At 45.5% G+C, this 27,739-nt stretch overlaps 1 protein-coding gene across 1 annotated transcript in view; it reads left to right on the top strand.

The window, feature by feature from the left end:
* The first annotated feature begins 933 nt into the window (after nt 1-933).
* The window catches only part of Crkl (CRK like proto-oncogene, adaptor protein), a 34,846-nt gene continuing 8,040 nt past the window's right edge, over nt 934-27,739 (top strand). The window contains exons 1-2 of the mRNA XM_051150615.1: nt 934-1,244; nt 22,183-22,648. Of these exons, the coding sequence (XP_051006572.1) occupies nt 934-1,244; nt 22,183-22,648 (777 nt within the window). The remainder of the gene's footprint in view (nt 1,245-22,182; nt 22,649-27,739) is intronic.

Raw genomic sequence — 27,739 nt, forward strand, 5'->3', positions numbered from 1 at the left:
TCACCTAAGACAGGCGTTATTCAGTAACCTGCTTGATGGTCACCTCACCACTTAGGTCATGCCCCTCCTGAGCCACCAGATTTATCAGGCAGGGCCCTCTGGCTTGCAATCACCTGAGGGCCACGCCTCCTTGGCCAGGCATTCAGCCACCACGCTACGCTTTGTTCCCAGATACAGGTTTTCAAGACGCTGTTCCCTCTCGGCTCCGGCTGTTTTCCTGCCATGTCTCTGAGGCCGGACAGTGGCGGCAGCGGCCATTGAGTTACGGCCTCCAGGTTACTGCTTTGCGGCCCAGGAAGGGCCTGACCCACTGCCTCCACCCGGAACGCGGGAGCCCAGCAGGAGCGGCTCACGCCGGGACCCTCGCGAGCGCACTCCTGATTGGCTGCGCCGAGAGACGTCAAAGGAAGGGCCTCCGCGGTGGGGGCAGCGCCAGGCTCCGCGCGTGCGCAGACGGAGTGCGCTGGACCAAGGGGGAGGTGCCCGGCCGCTTCTCCAGCGTCCGCCATTTTGTTGCTGTGGCTATTGGGAACAGGCTGGGTAGAACGGCCCGGGAGGCGCGACTCCTCTCGGAGCAGGGTTCTTCCCGTGACGGCGAGGGTCGGTGCAGGCTCTTGAGGCCGCGGGGCCGGCGGGTTCCAGGACAGAAGTCACCGGAGCCGCCCCTGGACGCCGGGCGGCTGAGAAGCCCTAGGCGGCCTCCGCTTCGCCCACCTCGACCCCGCCGGCGCTTCGTCCAGTGTTCCCGGGCCGGCGGGCGGTGGTGGAGGATGCTGCGGGGCCCGGAGCCGAGAGGAAGGTCCTGACCAAGCCCTCTGATTGCTCCTCCGAGTGTTCCGAGAGGCCCTTCCTCGACCCCAGAGCCGACCGCGGTTAAGGCTTCGCGAGCAGGCGAAGAGCAGCAGACGCCGCCCATTCCCCGGGCCCAACACCATGTCCTCCGCCAGGTTTGATTCTTCAGACCGCTCCGCCTGGTACATGGGACCAGTGTCTCGCCAGGAGGCGCAGACCCGTCTCCAGGGCCAGCGCCATGGCATGTTCCTAGTCCGGGACTCCTCTACCTGCCCCGGGGACTATGTACTGTCCGTGTCCGAGAACTCGCGCGTCTCGCACTACATCATCAACTCCCTGCCCAACCGCCGCTTCAAGATCGGGGACCAGGAGTTTGATCATTTGCCGGCCTTGCTGGAGTTCTACAAGATCCACTACCTGGATACTACCACCTTAATCGAACCAGCGCCCAGGTACGCGATTTCCTGCCTCCTCGGGCTCGGAACCTGACTCGTTGCGGAGGGTCGGTCAAAGGTTGACTCTTGGGGGTGGGGAGTGGGAATTGAACGTCTTTTCCGCATTCTAAACCAGAAGACATTCGCACTGGAAAGCCAGTGTCAGGATCTGGGTCATTGGATGAAAGGATGCATTTGATTTAGATATTTAGCAGTGCTTTCCTTGTTCAAATGCACCCCCCCACACACACACACGCACTCTTACAGTTTGTCACTTTTGTTGACTGTAATACTAATGCAGAATTCTTTTTAATGACGTTTAAAAATATATAGACTTCCTTGAAATTCTGAAGATTGTCATGACCCTCTCCTCCTTCCTCAAAAATTCACGAAATGTTAGTACATTATTTAAGGTTTTTCGAACCTCTGCCTCTCTCAACTAACTGCAGGTTAAGAACTGCCCCTCAGCCTTTGGCTTAATCGTTAAAATGAACCGAAAATGTAGAAATCTCAGAATCTGATGCCATAGCACCCCTCTCCCCTTTAAATACTGGAATTAGAAAGAAAAGAGACTGGGGATGTATTTGAAGACATTTATATCATTACTGTCCCTCTGCCAGGGTAAGAAGTGTATTTACCTTAATTCTACGTTAATTCAGTTTTAGATTTTTATAAATTAAGTTTAGGGCCGGGCGTGGTGGTGCATGCCTTCAATCCCAGCACTCGGGAGGCAGAGGCAGGCAGATTGCTGTGAGTTCGAAGACAGCCAGGACTACACAAAGAAACCGTGTCTTGGAAAAACAAACAAACAAACAAACAAAAATTAAATCTAGTGGTTTATGTTTAAAGAAACATAAGTAGAGCTTGATGGACGAGATGCACATCCCTACCTCCCTAATCCTGGCAGAGTTCCAAGCCAAACTGGGCTTGCTATAGCAAGACCCTGTCTTTAAAAAAAAAAAAAAAGAAAGAATATTTAAAGACGCGGGGGTGGGGGTGGGGCGTGGGCCTTTAACCTCAGCACTCTGGGAGGCAGAGGCAGGCAGATTGATGTGAGTTCGAGGCCAGCCTGTTCTACAAAGCCTGTCCAGGACAGCCAAGGCTATGCAGAGAAACCCTGTCTCGAAGGGGGAGAAAAAATAAATAAAAAAAAAGAAAGACACTGATCACCAAGTGTTCTCTTTTTCAAGTAAAATGCATTATTTTATAAGTTGCTTTAATTTCCTCTAATGAATATCATATCACATTATATCAAATGATATTAAGTGTGAGTGGAAAAAGCATCTAGAGACTTTAAAAGATAATTCACTGCCCAGTTTATTTCTAAGCTATGTTCCAGAAAGAATTGAGGATTGATTTAGTTTTTTTAGTGTGATGACTGTATAGATTTGCTAATGAGATAATTTGCTCTGAACTTTGAAAATGAAAAGGTACTATAATTAGTTAAGGATACCTACTGAAATTGAAAGAGCGTCTTCTTTAGGATAGATGAAATAAAAAGCTGGCATGGTACAATAAGTGTAAGGTTAATTGCCAAGCTGAATGGAGTTTACAAAATGTCGTGAAGGCCTGCCCTTGACACCTTAGTGAGTGCTCGCAATCCACACCTGTGGAAGGAGAGCAGCAGCTGCACAGAGTTGTCTTAAGCCCTAATATGCGCAGCATGGCAAGTGGCTACCCACAGGTATGAAATAATGTAACACACAGAGATGAGAGTGCCCGACTCTGAAGCATGAACTTCCTAGAAGATGCTGGCAGGTACTGTCAACTTTTGTTTGTTTTTCTTTTCTTTCTTTTTTGTTTTTTTTTTTGTTTTTTTTTTGTTTGTTTGTTTTTTCAAGACAGGGTTTCTCTGTGTAGCCTTGGCCATCCTGGACTCACTTTGTAGACCAGTCTGGCCTCGAACCCACAGCGATCCGCCTGCCTCTGCCTCCCGAGTGCTGGGATTAAAGGCGTGTGCCACCACGCCCGGCTCTTGTTTGTTTTTCAAGACAAGGTTTTTCTTTGTAGCTCTGGCTGTCCTAGACTAACTTTGTAAACCAGGCTGGCCTCAAACTCACAGCGATCCGCCTGCCTCTACCTCCCGAGTGCTGGGATTAAAGGCATGCGCCACCACTTATCGGCTTGTTTATTTTTAAGGTATAGTCCTCCTGCCCGCATTACACACGCACCCTTCCTCCCTCCTCTCTTCAGCGCCTTGGACTGAACTAAGGACCTCCTGCATGCTAACCAAGTGCTCAACCACAATTCGCTGCCTCTAGCCTTTCTCGTATGTTGTAACTTATCTCCAGATTACTAATAATACCTAGTGGAGGGCTTGAACTCACGGAGATCTGCTTGCCTCTGCTTGAGTGAGTCACCACACCTGGCTCAGCTGCTGTCAACTTTAGTCATAATTCCAGACTAAGAACTTAGGAAGTATAGTGTTGGGTAATATGTTCAAGTAAATTCTCTAATTTGTGAAAGTGGATTATACTGTTAACTTTAGGCCTTTATTAAAACATGCTTGCAGACAAGGAGACAGGTGTTGGAGAAAGTCTTAATAATTAGATTCAGCTCAGGGAGGAAAGTATAGACTACCGTGACTTCCTGCTGTCTACAGAATCTGGTTCTATTTCATGTGTCTTGGGAACCAAATGTAATTTTCTGGTTTTTTCAATAGCTTTACTTAACACACATTCCAATCTTTTCTGATTTGCTTAATTTCCAAGTGAAAACAATAACCAAAAAAAAGAGAAAAAAAAGAAAGAAAGAAAACAATAACCAAGTCATAATGACTCCTAACATGGTATCACTGTCCCTTGTACAACTGCAAAGTCTACATTTTAGAATAGATGGCTCCATACTTTGAGGGATATTCTTTTAGATAACTACTGATATTTTCTCTTGATGTTATGTTATGTCATAGGATAAAGAAACTGAGGGGAAAGCCATGGATATCTGTACAAAAATTTAACAAAATATGGTGGAAACACTCATGTTAATTATAGCTCTTTCCTCTACAACTGGTCATGTGACCCTAGCTGGTATTTATAACCACCTTCCTCTACTACACATTCTGTGTCCCCTCCACCTCAGCAAGCACCTAATTAGGTCTTGTCTGTTCCTGGAGCAGTGACCTATATCTTCATTCCTGAAGGCTCTGTGCCCTTTGTCATCCTGCCTGGATTAGGCTGCTGTAGTTTCCCAGTCGCTTTAAACACAGGACACAGTAGCACCAAGAGACGCCCTACAGGATCTCCTGCATTCAGACATGATCTTTCTTAGCTCCTTTGTGGAGAAGCAATGCAAAGTTCCCATGGCAATCTGGGTCAGTCACCCTCCTAACACTGCTGTTCCTTTCTTAGCCTGTTGGCTTAAGGACTTCAGATGCCCACAGTGGCTAGGGCTAAGTCTTGAGCTTCCAGTCCAGTGGAATGTTTGTAGTGCCTCCTGACAGGAGAATAAGCCATCAGAATATAAGGTTGCAGGAACAGAAAGCAAAAAATTTCCTAGTGGGTCACTAGGGCTGATAGTGAGTGGAATCATTTCCTCTTTCACCCTGATTCCTGGACCCAAGGATCTTGGCTATAGGAGAACCCGTACCATGTATTGGACACTGATTCAAAGCATACACTGCGTTCTGGAGAACCTGCCCCAGCTTTTCAGACTGCTGCTACCTAAAAGCCATTCCATCTCTCTCTTTCTTTCTTTCTTTCTTTTCTTCCTTCCTTCTTTCCTTCCTTCCTTCCTCTCCCCGCCCCCCCCCCCAATTTGTTTGCTTATTTGTTTATTTCTTGGTTTTTTTGAGTCCAGGTTTCTCTGTGTAGTCCTTGCTGTCCTGGACTCACTTTGTAGACCAGGCTGGCCTCGAACTCACAGAAATCCATCTGCCTCTGCCTCCTGAGTGCTGGGATTACAGGAGCGCACCAGTGTTCCCAGTGCCATTCCATCTTCCTGTCAGGCCAGCAGCCTCAGGATGATAGAGCATGGTAGGACCAGTGGATGCCATGACGGTGGGCTCACCGATGCGCTTGTCTGGCTGTGAAGTGAGGTCTTCGGTTAGAAGCCATATTGTGTGGAATACCATGACTGTGGATTAGGCATTCTGTAAGTTCGTGGATGGTGGTTTTAGACACATCACATGCAGAAAAGGCAAATCCATAACCAGGATAAGTATCTACTCCAGTAAAGACAAAGCTTTGTCCTTTCCATGGAGGAAATGGGCTAGTTTAGTCAACCTGTCACCAGGTGGCTGGCTGCTCACCCCAGGGAATTTGCCATATCTGGGGCTCAGTGTTGGTTTTTGCTCTTGGCATATCTGGCACTCAGCAGCCGCTGTAGCTAGGTCAGCCTTGGTGAGTGGAAGCCCATGCATGCATAACTTATCTCTGCCACCATGACCACTTTGTTTGTGAGCTCATTGGGCACTGACTGTCCACAGAATGGGACATCCTGTCTACTTGATTATTAAATCCTCCTCAGATGAAGTCACCTTTTGATGAACATTTACATGGGAACAAGTGTCTTCACATCCTTTGCCCATTTGCAGAAATCTCTCCACATGCTTCTTCCACAGATGACTTTCTCGCCGATTTTCCAATCATACTCCTTCCAAGTCCCCGACTAGCCAGCCAATCCATGCCTACAGCCTCTGAACCAGTGAGCCGTCGCATATCTGGCCATTTCTCCTTCCAAACAAAATTCATGACCATGTTTACTGCCCGAGGTTCTGTACACTGAAGATTCCCTTTGCCAGTGTCTTTCAGGTTTGTCCCAGAAAGAAGCTGTAATGCTGCAGCTGTCTACTTCTGGGTAGGCTCTGCATAATGTGCAGAACCATCAGTAAACCAGGCCCTAGTCTTCTCTTCCTCAGTCAACCAGTCGCAGGGCACACACACCTCATGAGGCTACAGGTGCATGCCTGGCAGCAGACATCAGTGTAACAGGAACAGAAACCATAGGCATTTGGGCAGCTTCTTCATGTGACTTGCTTGTGTCTTCAGAACCTGCTTGGATCCTATCACATGTATTCCACTTCCATCTGATAATAGATTGCTGCTGTGTGTGTCCTACTTCATGGCTTGATGGGTCAGATAACACCCGGATCATAATGGGCAGCTCAGGTCACAAGGAAAGTTGGAGGCCCATTGTCACCCTTCAGCTTTAGCTTAGGCCCAATATCAGCCCCAAAACTGACTCCTAAAGGTAGATTAGTTGTCTGCAGATGATGGTAGAGCTTTGCTCCAAAATCGCGAAGGTCGCCTCTGTGATTCACCTATAGGAGCCTGCCAAAGCCTCCAGACAGCACCCCTGTCTGCCACTGACACCTCAAATACCATCAGGCCTGCCGGGTCATATGGGCCAGTAGTACAGCAGCCTGAACAGCAGCTGGACCCAGTGAAAAGGCTTCTTTCTGTTCCAAACCCCACACAAGGCTGGTAGCTTTCTGAGTCTGGAGTAACACATCCAAGTGAGGAAAGTGCTGTGCCCAGAATCCAGATGAGCCCTCTAAACATTGCAGTGCCCCTTGGTGGTGGGAGGGGCCAAGTGCAATAGCTTGTCCTTCACCTTGGAAGGAATATCTCTGCATGCCCCACACCACTGCACTCCTAAGAATTTCACTGAGGTAGAAGGTCCTGAATTTGGGTGGATTTATTTCCTATCCTCTTGATGTGCATGTGCTAACCACCTAACCCTCTTTCTCATTTAGTCCAATGAGAATAGTGTATTCAAGATAGTGAACCAATGTGATTTTAGTGGAAGAGATAGATAGATGATCAAGATCCCTTCTGGTTTTTTGTTTTTTGTTTTTGTTTTTTCTAGACAAGGTTTCTCTGGGTAACCTTGGCTGTCCTGGATTAACTTTGTAGACCAGGTTGGCCTTGAACTCACATCTATCTGCCTGCCTCTGCCTCCAGAGTGCTAGAAATTCAGGTGTGTGCTATCACGTCCAGCATTCAAGATCCCTTCTAAGTATGATATAGGGCAGAGTTAATAAATCCTAATAGAGTAAAACTGTAAAGGTATACTGCTGGCTGTGCCAACTGAAAGCAAGTTGCTTCTGGTGGTCCTTACTGTGGACAGGTACCAAGAAGAGGGCATTTGCTAGATCAGTCAAGGTTAGGGTTAGGTCCATACCAAGTACTAGGTATGTGTTAATCTGCTCAAGTCAGGACACCACGCCTGGTACAGCAGCTGCAGTCGGAGTCACTACTCAATTGAGTTTTCAGTAGTCAACTGTCAATTCTCCACCATCCGTCTGTCTTCTGCACTGGGCAGATAGGAGAAAAGAAGGTGTGGTGGGAACAACTCTTGACAGTGGTGCTGATTCTGCAATTGCTCCAGGGATGGAATACTGGTTTTGATTCACTGTTTTTCCTGGCAGGGAGCCAGTGTGAGAATTCTGCCAACAACCTCTAAGTATATCTATCTAAGTATATCTATCTGTCCCAAGCTGGATGTGGTGCACATGCCTTTAATCCCAGCACCCGGGAGGCAGAGGCAGGCAGATCTCTGTGAGGTCAAGGCCAGCCTGGTCTACAAAGTGAGTCTAGGATAGCCAAGGCTAACACAGAGAGACCCTGTCTCGAAAAACCAAAAGAAGCAGTAGTAGTAATGGTGGTGGGAGGAGGAGGAGGAGGAGTAACAACAACAAACAGCATGAGGGACCCAGTGGACCTGTGAGTCAGACTTTACCAAAACTCCATTAATCACCTGGGTCCCATAAGCCCCTACTTTAACTGGAGGGGTACAGTGTTTCTTAGAGTCTTCCATAGTCAGTGTCAGTTTAGAACAAGTATACAGCAGACCCTGGAGAGTCTGATTGTTTCTTTTCTCCCAGTATAGGTCCTTCTGTGAAGGGACTGGGGAAAGGCTAACAGTAAAATGTCAGTATTTTATCAAGGTCCTTCTCAGGAGAACCTGGCCTTCCCTCATTCAAGGGGTTCTGGGTCTGCAGGCTGGCTCAGGTCTGGAAATCGGTTCATGGACTGAGATTCCCATTTGCCCCATTATCCAATCTAACGTTCCTTCCATTTGCTTGAGGATGTTTCTGTTTATACAGATCAAACAAAAATGCAGTAGGCTTCTTATTTATTTTATGCCTGGAAACACCTTGATTTATTAGCCAGTACCAAAGGTCCACCAGAGTCATGCCACCATGAAAATGACTTTGCCTGTGCTGTTTATTAAGGGTTAGGCCATGAAGGACATTGCTTTGTCTATACTGCCCATTTATAATCCTCTTGTCTTCAGTGACTCTCAGTGCTGTCACCTGGCCCCTGCTCCTTCAGTGCCCCATGAAGCCCCTTGTATTTAACTCATCCAACTGAGCACCAGCTTCTCTTACAGTAAGGTCTAGCAAGGAAAAGATGACAGCAGAGTTCTTCAGATGTGCTTTGTCTCTCTCACTTGTTGTGTCTTATAGGATTAGTGAAGGGCATGTCTTCTTGGCTGTCCCATTGTGGAGGAGTAGGTTTTACACACTGTGCCCACTCTAGCATTGCAATTTCCCGCAGCCTTCAAATCCTTTCACCAACACTAAGCCAAGGGATCTCAGGCGTCTCCAGCCTTTTTCAGTAGGCCCTCTTGACAGTGCTCCAGCCAACCATTCAGACAAACTTTTGTCCCCTTTTTGAATTGTGCCAGCTTCCATATTAAGTCTAGATTCCCTCAGTGGGCCCACACCAGTAAGCTCACCCTGATCCAGTTGTCTAGTCCTTTCACCATTACCCCAACGCTTAAGATCCATTCCCATGGGCTAGAGAGATGGCTCAGCGGTTAAGAGCACTGATTGCTCCTCCAGAGGTCCTGAGTTCAATTCCCAGCAACCACATCGTGGCTCACAACCATCTATGATGTCATCTGATGCCCTCTTCTGGCCTGCAGATGCACATGTAGGCAGAGCACTATATACATAATAATAAAAAAATAAATCTTAAAAAAAAAAAAAAAAGATCCATTCCCACACATCCCCCAGGCTTCTGTTGAGTGAGTCAGCAAACTTAGCAGCTCTTGGGTAGAGTAGTGCAGCTCCTTGTGGACCACATGCTCTCTGCCCTCCAGGAGCCAGCTCAGCCTTGAGTCTGGTTAGAGGCCTGGAGGTGGCCCTGAGGGACATCAGTGTTGTCTTGCCTGGCATCTCCTTCAGAGAAAGTAACTGCTGGGGTAGCAGGCAATGCAGGATTAGTTTCCTCAGTTGAAGGGGTCGGGTGGGAGACCATCTGCTGCTGAGGGTGGAAGACTGCTTCCTCAGAGTTCTTGGTTTCATTAGGGTTTTTTCATGCCTCTTCATTCCAACATACAGGGTCCCATTCTTTACCAAACAATGTCCCTACTTTAACCGCCAACTCTCAGGGCTGGGACTTTTAATATAGTTGTAATTATGTCAGTATCATCATGAGGGCTTTGGGTGATTTTCCACAGAGCAGCTTTTGCATCCTGTGGCTGCTGGAGAGAAAATTCTCTTCCCAGGGCACACTTAGAAAGACCACTGTTTCTCAACCTTCCTAATGCTGGGACCTATAAAAACAGTTACAAACAGTTGGTGACCCCCAACCATAAAATTATTTATTTACTTATTTTGGTTTTTTTGAGACAGGGTTTCTCTGTGTAGCCTTGGCTGTCCTGGAACTCTGTAGAGCAGTCTGGCCCCGAACTCAGATCCGAGTGCTTCTGCCTCTCAGGTGCTGAGACTAAAGGTGTGCACTACTACCATCTGTCTCATAAAATTATTTTGATGCTGCTTCGTAACTAATTTTTATATCATTATGAATTGTCATGTAATTATCTGATACACATGATATCTGATATGTGACCCAGATAAAAGGGTCATTTGACACACGCACCCCAAAGGGTCATGAGCCACAGGTTGAGAAACGCTGCTTTAGGCAGTTACATGCACATCTGGAGGTGGTCAGTTTTAACCTTGAGTTCATTATTGTCCTTCACCGTATTCTGAGATTCTAGAAGTTAGTTAATTAATTTAACAGAGATCATTCTTTTTCTTTGTTACTTTATCCAGAGATGCTGGGAAAAACTAGCTAGCAGCATCATATTCCTTATTTTTCTACAATTGTCAAAAGTTTTATATACAGAGTCATCAAGTCCATTGTGAATCAGGATAATCAGATAGATAAATTTGTCTCATTTAGTTTGTAATATAGTTCACACCATTGGCTTTCAGTTCTCTCTGAGCTTCTAGGAGAGGTTCAGTAACTATAGCCTATTCCAGATACTATTCCAGCTGGCTCAGAGCTTAAGAGCACTGACTGTTCTTCCAGAGGACCTGAGTTCAATTCCCAGCAACTACATGGTGGCTCACAACCATCTATAATGAGATCTGGTGCCCTCTTCTGGTGAGCTGGCATACATGTAGACAGAGCATTGTATACATAATAATAAATAAATCTTTAAAAAAAAAAAAAAAAAAAAAGAATCCACTAGTTGTTCAGTGGATGAGACTGGATGTCTCAGCTGGTCTTTAGTGGATGCCAGAATCCCAAAGTATTAGGCTCTAACGCCAGTGAAGGAATGGACTTGCCAGCAAGAGTGAGAACAAGTAGGCAAAGAGCAAGCTTCCTTCCGTGTCTTTTATCTAGGCTGTCACACCAGGTATGGCCCAGATAAAAGGTGGATCTTCCACCTTAGAAAATTTGGATTAAAGATACATCTTTCCACCTCCAAAGATCCAGATAAGCCATGTGTGATGATGCATGCCTGTTAGGCCCAGCACTCAAGCAGAGGCAGGTGGAGCCTGGTCTACAAAAGCAAGTCCAGGACCATTAAGGCTATACAGAGAAACCCTGGGTTGTTTGTTTGTTTTGTTTTGTTTTGTTTTTTTTCTTTTTCGAAACAGGGTTCCTCTGTGTAGCCTTGGCTGTCCTGGGCTCACTTTGTAGACCAGGCTGGCCTCTAACTCACAGTGATCCGCCTGCCTCTGCCTCCCGAGTGCTGGGATTAAAGGCTGCGCCACCACTCCAGGCTTGTTTTTTTTGATACAGGGTTTCTCTGTGTAGCTTTGGCTTGGCTGTCCTGGAACTCATTCTGTAGACTAGGCTGACCTCGAACCTTAGAGATCTACCTGTCTCTGCTTTCTGAGTGCTCTCTGTGTAGTCCTGGCTGTCCTGGACTCTCTTTGTAGACCAGGCTGGCCTTGAACTTAAAGAGATCCACCTGCCTCTGAATCCCAAGTACTGGGGTGTTTTGTTTGGTTTTGGTTTTTTGAGACAGGGTTTCTCTGTGTTAGTCTTGGCTGTCCTGGACTCACTTTGTAGACCAGGCTGGCCTCAAACTCACAGTGATCCACCTGCCTCTGCCTCCCGAGTGCTGGGATTAAAAGCATGCACACCCGTGCCCCCCCCTCCAAGTCCCCCGCTGAGAAACCCTTTCTTGAAAAAGCAAAACAACAATAACAAAGATGCAGTCTAAGCCAGGTGATATTGGTGGCTGTGGCATCACATGCCTTTAGTCCCAGCACTTGAGGGACAGCCAGTGTAGATGGATCTCTGGATTCAAGGCCAGCCTGGTCTACAGAGTGAGTTCCAGGCCAGCCAGGGCTACACAGAGAAACTCTATCTCAATAAATATATATAGATATATAGATAGATAAATGATACAGATTAAAAGTGGGTCTTCCCAGCTGCTTGGATTGTAAATTCCAGATGTAATCAAGTTAAAAAGCCTGGCGTATGCCTTTAATCCCAGCAGTTGGGAGGCAGAGGCAGGTGGATCTCCATCATGAGTTCCAGGCCAGCCTGGTCTCCAAAGAGAGTCCAGGACAGCCAAGGTAACACAGAGAAACCCTGTCTCGAAAAACCCAAACAAATCTATTTTTCAACAGTTTTATACATGTAAAACAGTGTGCCTTGGTCATATCCACCCCAACTCCCCTCTCCCATTGCCCTGGGAGTGGTTACTCCCAGCACTTTCTCCTTCCCTCCTCATGTCCTCTCTCTTGTTTCTGTCTTTTGAAGCACGGAGTCCAGGTAGTGCAGCGTTGGAATCCTGACTGAGTCTGTTGGCTTCGTTATGTACAGGTAGCCACGGCTGCTGAGTGCATGAGTGCAGTGGCCACTCATGTGCAGAGGCAGCATCCTGCAGTGCCCTCTTCATTCTCCAGCTCTTGTTTCTGTTCACTATAATGGAAATGTGTTGTATCTTCAGCAACAGGGGGTGTTAGCCATCTTGCTGTGGTAGGTCATGGTGAACAATGGCGATAGCCTGTGTTGTTTTCGGTGCCTCATAGAGCTCCTAGTCCAGTAACTCACGAGGTTCTCCACCCCTGGCACTGAGGGTTTTATTTAATAACTCATGACTTCTGGGAGTAGCATTGTCCACCCAATATGTCAGCAGGGTATATATTCAGGCTTGTTATAAAAACTAAATTATTTGTTCCGTTTTGAGGCAGGATCTCACAGTGTAGCCCCATCTGGGCTCAAACTCATTTGGAGCTGTCTGCGTCTTTCTCCAAAGTACAGAGATTAATGGCGTGTGCCACCATGCCCACCTAAAACTCCCTTTAAAAAAATCACATATTGGAGGCTGGAGGGATGCCTCAGAGGGTAACAGGTTCTTACCCTGCTCTTCCAGAGGTCCTGAGTTCAATTCTCAGCAACCACATGGTGGCTCACAACCATCTATAATGTGATTTAATGCCCTCTTCTGGCCTGCAGGTATACATGCAGGTAGAGCACTGTATACATAATAAATAAAGTTTAAAAAACGGCGGGGTGGGGGGGGGGCTGGAAAGATAGCTCAGAGGTTAAGAGTACTGTCTGCTCTTCCAGAGGTCCTGAGTTCAATTCCCAGCAACCACATGGTAGTTCACAACCATCTATAATGAGATCTGATAGCTTCCTCTGGCCTGCAGGTGTACACGAGGGCAGAACTCTGTATACATAATAATAAATAAACAAATCTTTTTTTAAAAATTAAAAAAAAACCAAAAATGATATTAATTTAAGAATTACTTTATTTTGTGTGTGTGGGTATTTTGTCTGCATGTATGCTGGTACAACGTGTGCGTGTAGTTAGTCCCTGTTGCAGCCAGAAAAGAGGGTTAGATCCCTAGAACTGGATTTGCAGACAGTTGTGAACGTGGGTGCTTGAAATCTCTCTGAAGAGCAGCAGTCAGTGCTCTTAACTACAAAGCCATACTTTCAGCTCATAACCATCTGTAACTCCAGCTCCAGGGGGTCTGATGCCCTCCTCTGGCCTCTGCAGGCACTGCATGTGTGGTACATAGACATACATGCAGGTAAAACACAAATGCACATAAAACTAAAATAAATGAATCTTTTTTTTTTTTTTTTGAGACAGAGTCTCTCTGTGTAGCCTTGGCTGTCCTGGACTCGTTCTGTAGACCAGGCTGGCCTCAAATTCACAGGGATCCACTTGTGTCCGCCTCCCAAGTGCTGGGATTAAAGGCCTGTGCCACCACGCCCGGCTATGAATCTTTCATTATTTTTAATTATGTCCATATTTATATGGACATAAGCTGTGGGACTGCAAACTGATAGAAACCCTTTCACCCCCAACTTGCTTTTGGTCATGATGTTTTATCACAGCAACAGAAAACCTAATATATGTGGAAGCTATAGTTATAGAGGGCTTTTAGTTTCTGTGTAGGTGCTCGCAGTCAAGCTTGGGACCTTTGCAAGAGCAGCAAAGGTCATCTGTCCGTCCCCCAAGAATCTATTTGTGTGTGTGTCATTGTATGTACAAAGCAGAGGACAGCTGTAGGGTATTGGTACTTTCACTATGGGGTTAGATTCCAGTGGTCCGGTTTGGGCAGCAAGAACTTTTACGCACTGAGCCGTCTCATCTGACTTCGGCTTTTGTTTGTTGAAGCTGCAGAGAGGAGTGTTTGTTGTTAGTCTGGTAGATAGACTTGAACCCTGGATAGGATAATCTGGCAGAGCAGGAATATACGCTGCAGGAGGAGATATGCAAGGAGGTGGAGTGCTGTTCTATTGGCCGGAAAAAGATGACTACAGAGAAGGAGGGGGACTTCATAAACACCACTGAGTAGAGGCTGGCCATGCAACTCCATACATGTGCTTAGATAAGAGACACCAGCAGCAAAAATTGTTAATTTTAAAAAAATGATAAATGGGCATGAGCTTCAGTAGTAGAGCACTTCCTGCCTAGGAAGAGTGAGGTCCTGGGTTCAGTCCTCATCTTGGAGTTGTTAGCTGGAGCAGGCATAACAGACACATACCTGTAATCCCAGCTCTTTGCAGGCTGAGCCAGGAGAATCCTCCACTAGTTTGAGGTCAGTCTGGACTGCAGAGTAAAGATCTTGTCTCAAGAAAAGGGAGCAGGGATGGCTACCATTGTGATTAAGTCACAACAGTGAGAGTTGTACCCCACAGCTCATGTATTTGAATACTCAGTCCCTAGTTGGTAGTCTACTTAGGGAGATTACCCTGTAAGTTGCTGTTGGTCCTGGTGTAGTATTACACAACAGAAGAGTGACTACGAAAGTACAGCCGTAATAAAGGAAGTAGGTCAAGTAGGTGTGGACTTTGACTCTGCTTCCTGTGTGCAGTTGAGGTATAACTTCTCACTTTCCTGTTGAGGTCACTTGATACTCTTCCACTTCTGCCATTATGGACACTAACCCTCTGAAGCAGCTCAAATAAATAATTTAGTTTGTGTGTATGGAACTTTTGCCTGCATATATGTATGTGCAGTATTTGTATTTCTGGTACTCAGGGAGGCCAGAAGAGGGAGGTGTATCCCTTGGAACTGGACTTATAGACAGTTGTGAGCTGCTATCTCAGTGCCAGGAACTGAAGTCAGGTCCTCTGAAAGAGTTGCTGGTGCTCTTAACCTTTGAGCCATCTTTCCAGGGCCTGTAAATTGTTGTTGGTCGTGGTGTTTTATCACACAGCAGGAAGTAATTAATAAAATTACTAGTTTACCAGAGAGATGACTTGCCAGTTTTCTTGGAATTTATTTTCTTTTTCTCCTCATTTCTTTTTTTCTTGTTCTTATTTTTGAGACAGGGCCTTACTCTGCAGCCCAAGCTGCGTCAGACTACCGAGTGCCGGAGTGACAGGGATGAATGACTGTGCCTGGCTTAGAATTGACTCAGTTTCCTTCAGTTACGAGTTCTAATGAAAAGTGCAAAATAAAGGCTGGAGAGATAGCTCAGTAGGTAAGAGCACCTGCTCTGAAGATAGGAGGACTTCCGTTCAAGTCCATAGTACTCATAAAAATCTGGGCATGGCCAGGTATGGTGATGCACACTGTTAATTGCACTAGTTGGGAAGCGGAGGCAGGCAGAGCTCTTATGAGTCCCAGCATGGTCCACATAGCAAGTTCCAGGGCAGCTAAGACTTAGTCACCAAATAGGAAGACCTTGTCTCCGAGGGATTTATTTGTTTATTTATTTATTTGTGACATGGCAGCATGTGCTTTTAACCCCAGCATTTGGTGGGTGGTGGGTCCTTGAGAGCCTGCTGATAGCCTAGCCAATAAATGGTGAACTTCTGGCTCATTGAAAGACCATCCCAAGATCTCAAGAGGGAGATGCTTTGCTAATGTCTTGCTTGCTTTGGCCTGTACGTGGGTGCACATATCTACACAATATGATATACACACAAAATTTTTTTTTAAAAGTAGTTTAAAAATAGTGTGTGCCACTGTGCCTGGCGCTAAAATAATAAAACCACTTGTAGCTTGCAGACCCTAAGTCTATACAACTGGTCCTTCAAAGAAGTTTGCTTTCTTCTGGAAGGCCTTCAGCAGAGCTCCTGCTTCTCTGGGAGCCAGTGGTGTGTGTGCCTTTGGGCTTAGGAAGCATCTGAGTGTGGGACTGCTCCAGTAAGCCTGTCTTAGCAGAATCAGAAGGGCTCCCATTCAGTGGCTTTTTTAAAAAAATCACATCTGTATACTTTCCTTTTTCAGTTTCTGTGACTAGATACTTGACAAGAAGCAACTTAAGGGAGGAGAAGTTTATTTCAGTTTACAATTTAAGAAGAGAGGAGATCCAGTCCTTGTGACTGGGGAAGCATGGTGCCAGGAGCTTGAGGCAGATAGATGCTTAGTGGCCTCACCAGTCAGGGAGCAGAGAGTCCACAGGAAGTGGGTCAGGTGACTGAACCTGAAGATGTGCTTCTAGCGACTCTTACTTCTGTGGTGCTTCTCCTTGAAGGTTCCAAAGCAGTGCGACCAAGCATTGAAACACACGAGCCTATGGGGGACCTTTCTTCATATTTTGGTCTCATCAATGCTTGATATATACTATGGTTAGTCATCTGGTGCATGGACTTTATTTCTTTGAGTCCACAATGAAGTGGTTAGGGTGCCCTCGGGTTGTGTTGTTTAACTGTTGGGGTTAGGATGCTCATTTGCTTGTGTTTGTTTTTGAGACAGGCTCTCTCTGTGTGACTTTGGCTGACCTCCTGGAATTCGCTGTGTATGTAGATCAGAATGGCCTTGAGAACACAGAGCTCTGCCTGCCTCTGCCTCCCTTGCCTGGCTGTTTAATTGTTTAGGACTATACAAATGTTATAATCAACACCCTTGGGTGAGAGCTGAAATAGAGCTTACCATGCTGTACAATAGGATATGTATGGTATACACCAAACTTGGGAGAGAGCCCCTATGGTTCTTGGAATACTAAACAGGGATATCCTTTAAGGTTTATGTGCACAGCACACAAGAAAGTTTGCCAACCAGGGGTAGTTGTGAATGTCTCAAATGCACTGACTTACATTCTTTACCTAACATACACAGTTTGTCCTTGAGGCTAATTAGTTCAGAGGCAATGAGTGAGGACTTAACCAGATTTTCTGGGTATAAATCTACTTACCCTGTGTTTTTTGCTTCTCTAATCTATAAAAGAAGATATAAGAATCTATGCCTTGCTGGGTGGTGGTGGCGCACGCTTTTAATCCCAGCACTCAGGAGGCAGAGGCAGGTGGATCCCTGTGAGTTCCAGGCCAGCCTGGTCTACAAAGTGAGTCTAGGACAGCCAAGGCTACACAGAGAAACCCTGTTTGGGGGGGGGGGGGGGAGAGACTCTCTGCCTCAGGATTGTTGTAGTGATTAGATAGTGTCACCAAGACTTCAAACCACAAGCTTGGTGGTATATTCCTGTAGTTTCAACACTTGGGAAATGGAAGCAGGAGAATTGTAAATGAAAGGCAAATGTGGGCTATATATAGCTAGACCACCTGTAAAAAGAAAACTCTTGGGGCTGGAGAGATGGCTCAGCTTTATAGAGTGCTTGCTGCTCTTGCAGCACCCACAGGTGTCATCCATAACTCAAGTTCCGGGGGCTCTGCCTCATGCTGGCCTATGGAGGTACCAGGCATTCAAGTGCACATACATACATGTAGGGAAAATACTCATACATATAAAATAAATAAATGTTAAAAAAAAAAAAAAAAAAACCCTTGTGGCTTCAGAGATGATTCCTCAGCTAAAAGCACCTACTGCTCTTTCAAGGCCCCAAGTTTGGTTCCCAGCACACATTTAGGGTAGTTCGCAGCTAGCTTAAGCCCCAGGGCAACTGATGTTCTCTTCTAGCCCCTCCAGGTGTCTGCATTCATGTTCCTGTACCTAAGCACATGTGTAATTACACACAGCGAGCAGTTAAAATAAACACAGAGCTTGCTAAAGTGCTTTCCATGAGTAAGTATTAACTCTCTGTTACTCCCACAGCCTGTCTTTAGGTGGGCTGGTATTAAGCCACTTGCTCTTGAGTAATAAACAGGCTTTTTAGTTTGTTTGGTTGGTTTTGGTTTTTCGAGGCTGGGTTTCTCTGTGTAGCCTTTCCTTTCCTGGACTCGCTTTGTAGATCGGGCCGGGCTGGAACTCACAGTGATCCACCTGCCTCTGCCTCCCGAGTACTGGGATTAAAGCCGTGCACCACCACACTCAGTATAGGTCTTTACATTTAAATAGTTACTTGTATTAGATATGTTTGCCAACTATGAAAGATGTCTTTTGAAAAACAATATAATATCCTGTACCAAGGGCCATTAAAATATTCATTTTTTAAATTTAGGGCATTTACAGAAAATCTGATGTTGGGAAAGATGTGACTAATGGGAGGGTATGTGTATAGGATGCTCAAGATCACAGGTTCAGTTCTCAGCACCAAGAAAAAGAGAAAAGAAACCAAAAATATTCTCAGAAGAGTTCATGATATTGAGGAAGCTGGGAGCCAGAAAGCTGGGAGCTCAGCAGTTTAGAGTAATTGTTGCTTTTGCAGAGAATCTGGGGAAATCCAGGGTTGCTCCATTAAGTAGCCTTACAGAATAAAATACCATCCTGCCATAAAGGTGGCAGGAAGCAGGCAAAAACATCTGTGCTAACATTAAGTAAAGGGGTTGCCATGGGAAGGGTATGTATAGGACTTTAAGACAACCCTAAACAGCCGGGTGTGGTGGCATACCTTTAATCCCAGCACTTGGGGAGGCAAAGGCAGTGGATCTGTGTAAGTTAGAGGCCAGCCTGGTTTATATAGCCAGTTCAGGACAACCAGGGCTGTTTTGAGACTCTGTCTCAAAACAAAATGCTTCAGAGGCCAACGAGATGGCTCAGCAGGTAAAGATGCTCACCATCCAGCCTGGCAGCCTGAGCTTACTCTCTAGAGTCTACATGGTGGAAGGAGAGAACTAATGCCTGCAAGTTGTGTGCAGCGAAAAAACCCACCAAATAAGCAAAACATAAAACACTTCAAGGTAGTTAGAGAATATGACTTAGGTCACTAATCAGAAGAAAGAAACGTCCATTAGCTAAGTGAAGATAAAACAAATTAGAATAATACATGAATGGTTAACCCTTCACATCCCATGTCCCCAAGGATAGTGCTAGTATGGGAATGTGATGCTCTTGTTGCTCTGCCTGAGGAGGTGCAGACTCTGATTAAAATTGAGACTCTCGTCGGGCACACGCCTTTAAAGCCAGCACACAGGAGGCAGAGGTAGGAGGATCACTGTGAGTTCCAGGCCAACTTGATCTACAAAGTGAGGCCAGGACAGCCAAGGCTAAAACAGAGAAACCCTGTCTCAAAGAATAAAAACCTGAGACTCTCAGAGGCAAGTGGTGGATCGTTGTGAGTTCGAGGCCAGCCTGGTCTACAAAGTGAGTCCAGGACTACAAGAGAAACCCTGACTCAGGGAAAAACAACAGCAAACAAAAACTGAGACTCTTCAATTTGGTGTAGATTCTGTGCTTCAGAAAACATTGAGAAAGGTAGTGGTAAGTAGTTCCCCAAAAATTTGGCACATTTGTATGTTTTCAGAATATTTCTTGGATGAAGAGAGACTTGTATACTAGTTTTCCATAGGCTGGTACTGAAGAGCAGGTCTCATGTAAAACCCTTCTTGTTTTCTTTAACTGCTGCTGGGGACAGAAGGCAGAGCTTTGTGCATGCTAGGCAAGTGGGGATTTAATTTTGTAGCTGGCTGTGGAAGTGAATTCTTCATGGCAAATACATGCTGAGCATGTAAACACAGTGAAAATAGTGGAGCCTATGACTTGATGGTTATGAATTTTGCAGTACAGCTTTCTTTTTTTTTTCCTTTTCTTTTTGTTTTTGTTTGTTTGTTTTTTCGAGACAGGGTTTCTCTGGGTAGCCCTTGGCTGTCCTGGACTTGCTTTGAAGACCACCAGGCTGACCTCAAACTCACAGTGATCCTCCTGCCTCTGCTCCAGAGTGCTGGGATTAAAGGCGTGCGCCACCACGCCCGGCTCAGCTTTTCATTTTAATGGTTAGGTGATGATTTGTATTGAAAACAGCATGTGGGGACTCTTTAAACATTTGGCAAGCATATAAGTCCTTTGCTTGGGTATGTGTGTATGTGTTCATATGTATGCATGTGGATGGTGCAAGTGCTTGTGTGTGCTTGCATGTGGAGGCCAGAGGTTGACATTGACATTGTTTTCCTCAAAAATTGTTCTTCAGGAGCTGGAGAGGTGGCTGTTGTAGTTACTTTTCTGTATGCAGTGAGGAGACACCTGGATGAGTGTGACTTAGAAAAGAAATGTTTGTTGGGGCTCAGTTTAGGGGATTAGAGACCATTATCATGGTGGGAGCATGGCCACAGCTTGTCCTGATCCACAGGCACGGGGCAGAGAAGGGGGAGGGGAAGGGGCGGGGAGAGAGAGAGAGACTGACTGACTGACTGACTGGAATGGCAGGGGCCTTTTGAAATGTGAAAGCTTTCCTCCAGTGACGAATCTTTTTCCCCAAGGGCACAAATCCTTCCCACAGGGCTCCACTAACGGGGACGGACACACACACACAAACAAATATTCAAATATATGTACTCATGGGAGCCATTCTCCTTCAAATCACTACAATGACTCAGCAGTTAAAAGCATCAAGAGGATTCATTTGATTGCTAGCATGAATATAGTGTCTCACAGCAGTGTGTTTGTAACTCCAGTCCTGACAGTTTCGACATCTTCTGGCCTCTGCTAGCACAGCACACACATGGTGCGCAGACATATATACAAAGCACACATACAAATAAGATATTTTTTTTAAAAACCACTCTACCTTTTGTTTTAACTCCTTTATTTTGCAGGGGCTAGAGCAGCACATTGCTTCAGCATGCATGTGGCAGTCAAGAGAGTGGGCTCTTACACTCCATCTTGATTCAGTCAGGAGCGCTCTTGTGTCTGCTGTTTCAGAGAGTACTTTCCCCACTCAGCGACTTCCCTGGCCCTCCACCTTCCTGTTTCAGACAGGGTCTTAGCCTGCAGCTCACTGATTGTCCTATATTGGCTGGCCAGCGAATCCCTGGGCTCTCCCTGCCTTTGCCTCCACTGTGCTGACCTCAGATTCCTCAGGCCGTCCCTGACTCAGCGTTAGAGGTTCCAACTCAGGTGTTGTGTTGTCACAGTCACTTTAATGGTCATCTCCCTGTCCCATATTTCTTTCTTTCTTTGTAGCCTTGGCTGTCTTGGACTTGATTTGTAGACCAGGCAGGCTTCAAACAGAGATCTGCCTGCCACCGCTCCCAGCTCATTTCTCTTTCTTTTTATTGTTCTTCTTTGTTTTGTTCTTACAGTGAAACTTCTTAGACCAGTAAAAACAACAGAGAACTGTTTGGAGACTAGCTCAACTTGAATTTTCAAAACTTGCATTCAATGGCATTTATCTGCTTTTGGTCTGGGTTTCATTCGTTATCGACATCATCTTTCTTTGCAGTGGGAAATGGAACCCAGGGCCTTGTACATGTTAGACAAGCCCCTCCTCCCTCTTTTTCTTCCTGTGACAGGCTCTCACATGCAGCTTTGGCTGGCTAGCCTGCAACTTCCTATGTAAGTCATGTTGGCCTTGACTTTAGAGATCTGCCTGTCTCTGCCTTCCTAGGCCTGGGATTAAAGGTGTGTGTCACCCAGCTGGGTGACACACACCTTTAATCCCAGTACTTGGGGGATTGGGTAGAGGCAAGCAGATCTGATGTATGTCACCATATTTAGCTCCCTCCCCCCAAATTCACTACACACTTGGCTTCTTTTTCTGGTTTTTACTATTATTTTTAGTTTTTTGTTTAATCAACTGGGAGGCAGGTGCAGATGTGTGGGTGTGGTCAAGAGGATAACTTTATGGAGTTGGTCCTCTCCGCCATTTACATTGATTGAGGAGATGGAATTTAGGTCATAAGGCTTACATGGTAAACATTGTACCACTGAGCCAGTGAACTAGCCCTGATTTTCTTTTGTTTTGCTTTTTTCTTTTTGTTTTTTGTTTGTTTTTCAAGACAGGGTTTCTCTTGTAGTCTTAGACTCGCTTTGTAGACCAGGCTGGCCTTCAACTCACAGAGATCTACTTGCCTCCACCTCTACTGTTGAGCGCCACCACTGAGTGGTGGTAAATCATTCTTAATTATTGAGAATACAATAAAGAAACAGTTAATTATGAGGGAGGGTGGTTTGTATATTTTTGACAAATACCAGTATAGAGTAAGATTTTTCTTCAGAATAATTCTGTTTCTCTCTTAAGGTACCCAAGCCCACCAATGGGTTCCATCTCAGCACCCAACTTGTCTACAGCAGAAGAAAACCTGGAGTATGTACGGACTCTGTATGATTTCCCCGGGAATGATGCTGAAGACCTGCCCTTTAAGAAGGGTGAGATTCTAGTGATAATAGAGAAGCCTGAGGAACAGTGGTGGAGTGCCCGGAACAAGGATGGCCGGGCTGGCATGATTCCTGTCCCTTACGTTGAAAAGCTTGTGAGGTCCTCGCCACATGGAAAGCATGGAAATAGGAATTCTAACAGTTATGGCATCCCAGAACCCGCTCACGCATATGCTCAACCTCAGACCACAACTCCTCTACCTACAGTTGCCAGTACTCCTGGGGCAGCGATCAACCCTTTGCCATCTACACAGAATGGACCTGTTTTTGCAAAAGCAATCCAGAAGAGAGTACCTTGTGCTTATGACAAGACTGCCTTGGCATTGGAGGTAAAAATCTGTCAAGACTAGCTTCTGCACATGGGTTTTCATTTAAGTTAGCCGCCATTTAAGGTTACTTAGGTTCTTGGGAATTAGACTAGAGGTTTCAGAGGATGCACTATTAATATCTTGTCCTTTCCTAGTCATCATTTCAGCCCAGGTCCTCAGCCTGTTTGCTCTTTCCTGCTTCCAAAGCCTCATAGGTAGTTGGGTTTTTTTCCCAGCAAGGAAAATTAGAAAGACCTGTTATCAGCCACGCCACGCCTTTAATCCCAGCACTCTACAAAGTGAGTCCAGGACAACCAAGGCTACAGAGAGAAATCCTGGAGTCGGGGTGGGGGCCTCTTACCTATGAGCAAAATTAGCATTCAGAGGTACAGCACTACTTGTATAGATCCAAATCTAACATTGTAGTTAAGGAGCCATATAAATAAAAGGTCTAGGCAGAGAAATGAGTTTACAATATATCAGCCCTTGCCTGTTACAGACTCTGTAAATCATAACAGCGTGAAATAGAACTTGAACATTTTCATTACCAAGTTACTGTCTTTTGTTTTCTTGTCTTCTTTTTATTTGTTTATTCACTTTACATCCTGGTCATAGCCCCATCCCTCCTCTCCTCCCAGTCCAACCCTCCTTCACCCCCCCGCCAATTCCTCAGAAAAGGGGCACTCCCCTTCCATTCAACCACAGCTTATCAAGTCACTATCTTTTGGGTTTGGGGGGGGTTTTTTTTTTTTTGGTGTTTTGAGACAGGGTTTCTCTGTGTAGCCCTGGCTGTCCTGGAACTTGCTTTGTAGACCAAGCTGGCCTCAAACTCAAAGATCATCCAGCCTCTGCCTCCTGAGTGCTCTCATTCAAAGGTGTGGGCCACCACTGCCTGGCAATTGTTGCCTTTTAGCTAAAGACTTTTTATCAGCATTTGCATTGTTTCTGTGGCCTGCTAAAATAAGACAAAAAGTCGTGGAGGTTAGTGTTGATGAGGCTAGCTGTCCTGGATTTAATTTGTAGATCAGGCTGACCTTGAACTCACAGAGAGCTGACTGCCTCTGCCTCCCAAGTATTGGAATTAAAGTCATATGTCACCTTGCCAGCCTTTTTATGTGGGTTGTGGAAATCAAACTCAGATGTTCATGCTTGCAGAGCAACTTGACAGGCTGAGCTATTTTTCTAACCCTGGCTAGTCTAGAATTATGTAGCCCAGGCTATTCTCAAATAGTGGACAGTCACTCTGCCTCTGAAAACAAATCACATAATGGACCTCGCAGAGAAAACAGGCAGATCTGAAAAAAATAAAGGAGGTTTTAGAATATATTTTGGTTTTGTTTTTCCTTAATAAGATATAAAGTGAGATGATTTCTGGGTATTATTTGAAAATGCGGAATCAAGCCGGGCGTGGTGGCACACGCCTTTAATCCCAGCACTCGGGAGGCAGAGCCAGGCGGATCGCTGTGAGTTCGAGGCCAGCCTGGTCTACAAAGTGAGTCCAGGACAGCCAAGGCTACACAGAGAGACCCTGTCTCGAAAAACCAAAAAAAGAAAAAAAAAAGAAAAAAAAGAAAATGTGGAATCATGCCACAGACCTCCACTTTTTCAGCCCTGTCTTCTCTAAAATGCAAATAGTTTTGCTATACCATCCTCAGTACATTGTTATGAAACTAAATAACATGCTATTTGTGAAGATGCTTTGTAAACCACAAAGTGTATCTAGGAATCACTGCTTACAGTGGGATATGCTTGCTTAGTGTTGTCACATTGAATGTGTTAGAGAAACTAAGATTAAGTTAGCTGACTGTTTTGTGTATTCACCCACAAGTGGGAATAGGAGAAAGCTGAGGGAAAACCCAGGTGTCCACGGGAGAAAAACGAAGTAATGGAATGAAACGTACTGCTTTGAAAGCAGAATGTAACCCACAAGGCCTGTAGTTGAAGCTGGCCTTAGTTCCTTTTTTTGTTTGTTTGTTTTTTAAGACAGGGTTTCTGTGTCACAAGACTAGCCCTGGCTGCCCTGGAACTAGCTGTATAGTCCAGGCTGGCTTCAGACTCATAGGTTTCTGCCTGCCTCTGCTTCCTGAGTTCTGGGATTAATGGCTGTCCCACACCACCTTATATGTGTGCATGTAGATAGCACACATACAGCCTGCACAGATAGAAATTACCTACAGGGTCGGAGAGAAGGCTCAGGAGTAAGAGCATATGGATTTATAGAACACTGGGATTAAGTTCTCAGCATCCACCTTTGGCAGCTCACAACAGTTTGTAATTCCAGCTACAGGGGGATTCAGTGCCTCTGGATGGCTCCTGGGCACCTGCACACACATACCTTATAAGTAAAACAAATGTGTTTTCTTTGTTTTGTTTTGTTTTTTGTTTTTATTTTGTCTTGGGATGGTGTGTGTGTGTGTGTGTGTGTGTTTAAGACAAGGTTTCTCTGTGTAACAGAGTCCTGCCTGTCCTGGACTCTCATTACAAGACCAAGCTGGTCTTGAGCTCACAGATCTGCCTACCTCTACCTCCCAAGTGATAGGATTAAAGGCATATGTCACCACTGCTTGGCTGTTTTGTTTGTTAATTAGCTATAATTCATTTATATGTAACTTTCTACTAATTATTCTGCTATCTTTGGACCAGTAATAATATCTATATGTGAGTTACACTTAAAATTTGTTTCAGAGTCAGTTACCTGAATATATATATATATATATATATCTCAGAGGGATCCAGTTGTGTTTAGAGCAGAAAAGACTAAGGCTCAGGCAATTGGCGCATGCCTGTGACCCCAGCACATAGGACTGAGTTTCTAGGGTGAGGCTGGAGTCTAATTGCGTGCACTCACACACACACACACACACCCATGCACACAAACCTGCCTCTTTTTTTTAAAGAGACACAGTCTCTCTATTACGTAGTTCTGGCTGTCCCAGAACTTGCTACATAGGCAAGGCTAAACTCACAGATATCCACCTGCCTGTGCTGCCCATGTTCTGAGATTAAAGGCATGTACTACCACAGCTGGCTTTATTTTTTTTTATTACTTTAGTATTTTAAGTGTGTGGTGTGTTTTGCCTATATGTTTCCTTTACATATGTCTGTGCACCATGTACATGCAGTGCCCTTGGAGGCTAGATTTGGTTCCCTGGAACTAGAGTTAACAGATAGTTGTAAACCACCATGTAGATGCCAGGAATTAAACCTAGGTCCTCTGGAAAAGCAGCCAGTGCTCTTACCTGCTAAGCCATCCCTTCATCCTCCATATATCCCTCTTGACTAGCCCACACCTTACCACTTCTGGATAACATGGATGTGTTGGCTGTTAGTACCTTCCAGCTTAGTTCTGAGTATGGTTGCACATACTTGCAATCTCAGCACTGGAGAGGTAGAGGTAGGATTAGGAGTTGGAGGACCCTGTCTCAGAGAAACAACACAGAGTGAAATACCCTCATGTTTGCATTGTGGTTTCAGCCTTTGGAGATAGTTGTCATCTTAGAATGGGACTCAGAGTACAGTGGGCCACTGGCTGTTGATACTGGGATGAGAGCTTTCAGGTACTTGCTTGTTGAACTCTGATTCTGTTTTGGTTTTTTTTCACTATGCATCTCAGGCTGGCCTCAAACACCTGCCCATTCTCCTGCCTCAGCATCCTGGAGTGCTAAGATTATGAGAGTACACTAAATATACCTGCCATGATCGTTGATTCTAAGATATAGTGTCTGCTGCACATTCCTTGGGATGTGCAAAGTAGGGTCAGAGGTGTTAATGGGGGGTGGCCTAGAGGCCTTTCTGAGTAAGGGAGCCACAGCAATGGTGTATATTTTAAGATAACACACATACTTGGCCATTACACATCTCCTCTGGGCTCTGAAACCCCGTTTGTCATGGTGCTGCCACCGTCATCACAGGCTTTATTTGATGCTTGACTGCAAGAATGTGCTGGTGGAGCCCTGGAGACATTTGCTGCTCTATTGAGTGTGTTTCTTACCAGGCTGTTGGCTGTAACATAAGAGATAAATGCTCCTCTGTTTGTGCTGTTTTCTAAAACTACTGGGATAGTAATGTCTGTCTGATTTTTGTTAAAAACAGTTCTCTTGGGGCTGTTGCAATTAGGTTATAAGGGAAAGTATTAAAAATAAGTTGAACACTTTGAAAAGTAGGGCAGAATGTGCCAGGAATTGGAACTTCCTTATTCCCTTGGGTAGTAGTGTCAAGGAGAAGAATGGTGGCTGCGCTGAGCAGTTTTCTCTGAATTTCAAAACGTTTTTTGTTTCGTTTTTCCTCATAAAAATATTTGAGCCTGAGAATGTAGCTCAGCCTTCAGTTTGACCTCCAGCACTACAAAGTATAAATAAATAAGCTGAATTTTGAGATTCCCTGCATATAGAGACAGTGTTTAAAAGTTTCAGCAAGGGCAGGGCGTGGTGGCACACGCTTTTAATCCCAGCACTTGGCGGGGGGCAGAGGCAGGTAGGCAGGTGGTTCTCTGTAAGTTCAAGGCCAGCCTGGTCTACAAAGTGAGTTTAAGACAACCAAGGCTACACAGAAAAACCCTGTCTCAAAAAACCAAAATAAAGAAATAAATAAACAAAAATAAAAGTGTCACCTATTTTCCTCTTGCTTCTTCTCAAGAAGTGTGGTTTGTTTGTTTTTCGAGACAGGGTTTCTTTGTGTAGCCTTGGCTGTCCTAGGCTCACTTTGTAGACCAGGCTGGCCTCGAACTCACAGCGGTCTGCCTGCTTCTGCCTCCTGAGTGCTGGGATTAAAGGCGTGCGCCACCATGCCCGGCTAAGAAGTGTGTTGATTCGTGATATGTAAGAGAAGTAGAGGTGTGTGTCCTCACTCCTTGAGGTTAAGGACAGCCTGGACAACTCAGTGAGATCTTGTCCCAGAAAGTTAAGAAGAAAAGGGAGGGTTGGTATGTCATTGAGTTTCAGCCTTCAGTGTGAAAGGAAGGAGGGGAAAGGAATGGAACATCAGAGCTCTCCACTGGCCTCAGTGGACCCACAAAGGGATGCTGTGATATGCCCAGACTGAGGGATGCCATCTAGCTGGCCCTTTCCAAAAGACCTTGTATGTGGGTTTGTGTACATGAGTGCAATACCCCTA

The sequence above is a fragment of the Acomys russatus genome, chromosome 8, assembly GCF_903995435.1.
Source record: "Acomys russatus chromosome 8, mAcoRus1.1, whole genome shotgun sequence".
NCBI classification, from domain to species: Eukaryota; Metazoa; Chordata; class Mammalia; order Rodentia; family Muridae; genus Acomys; species Acomys russatus.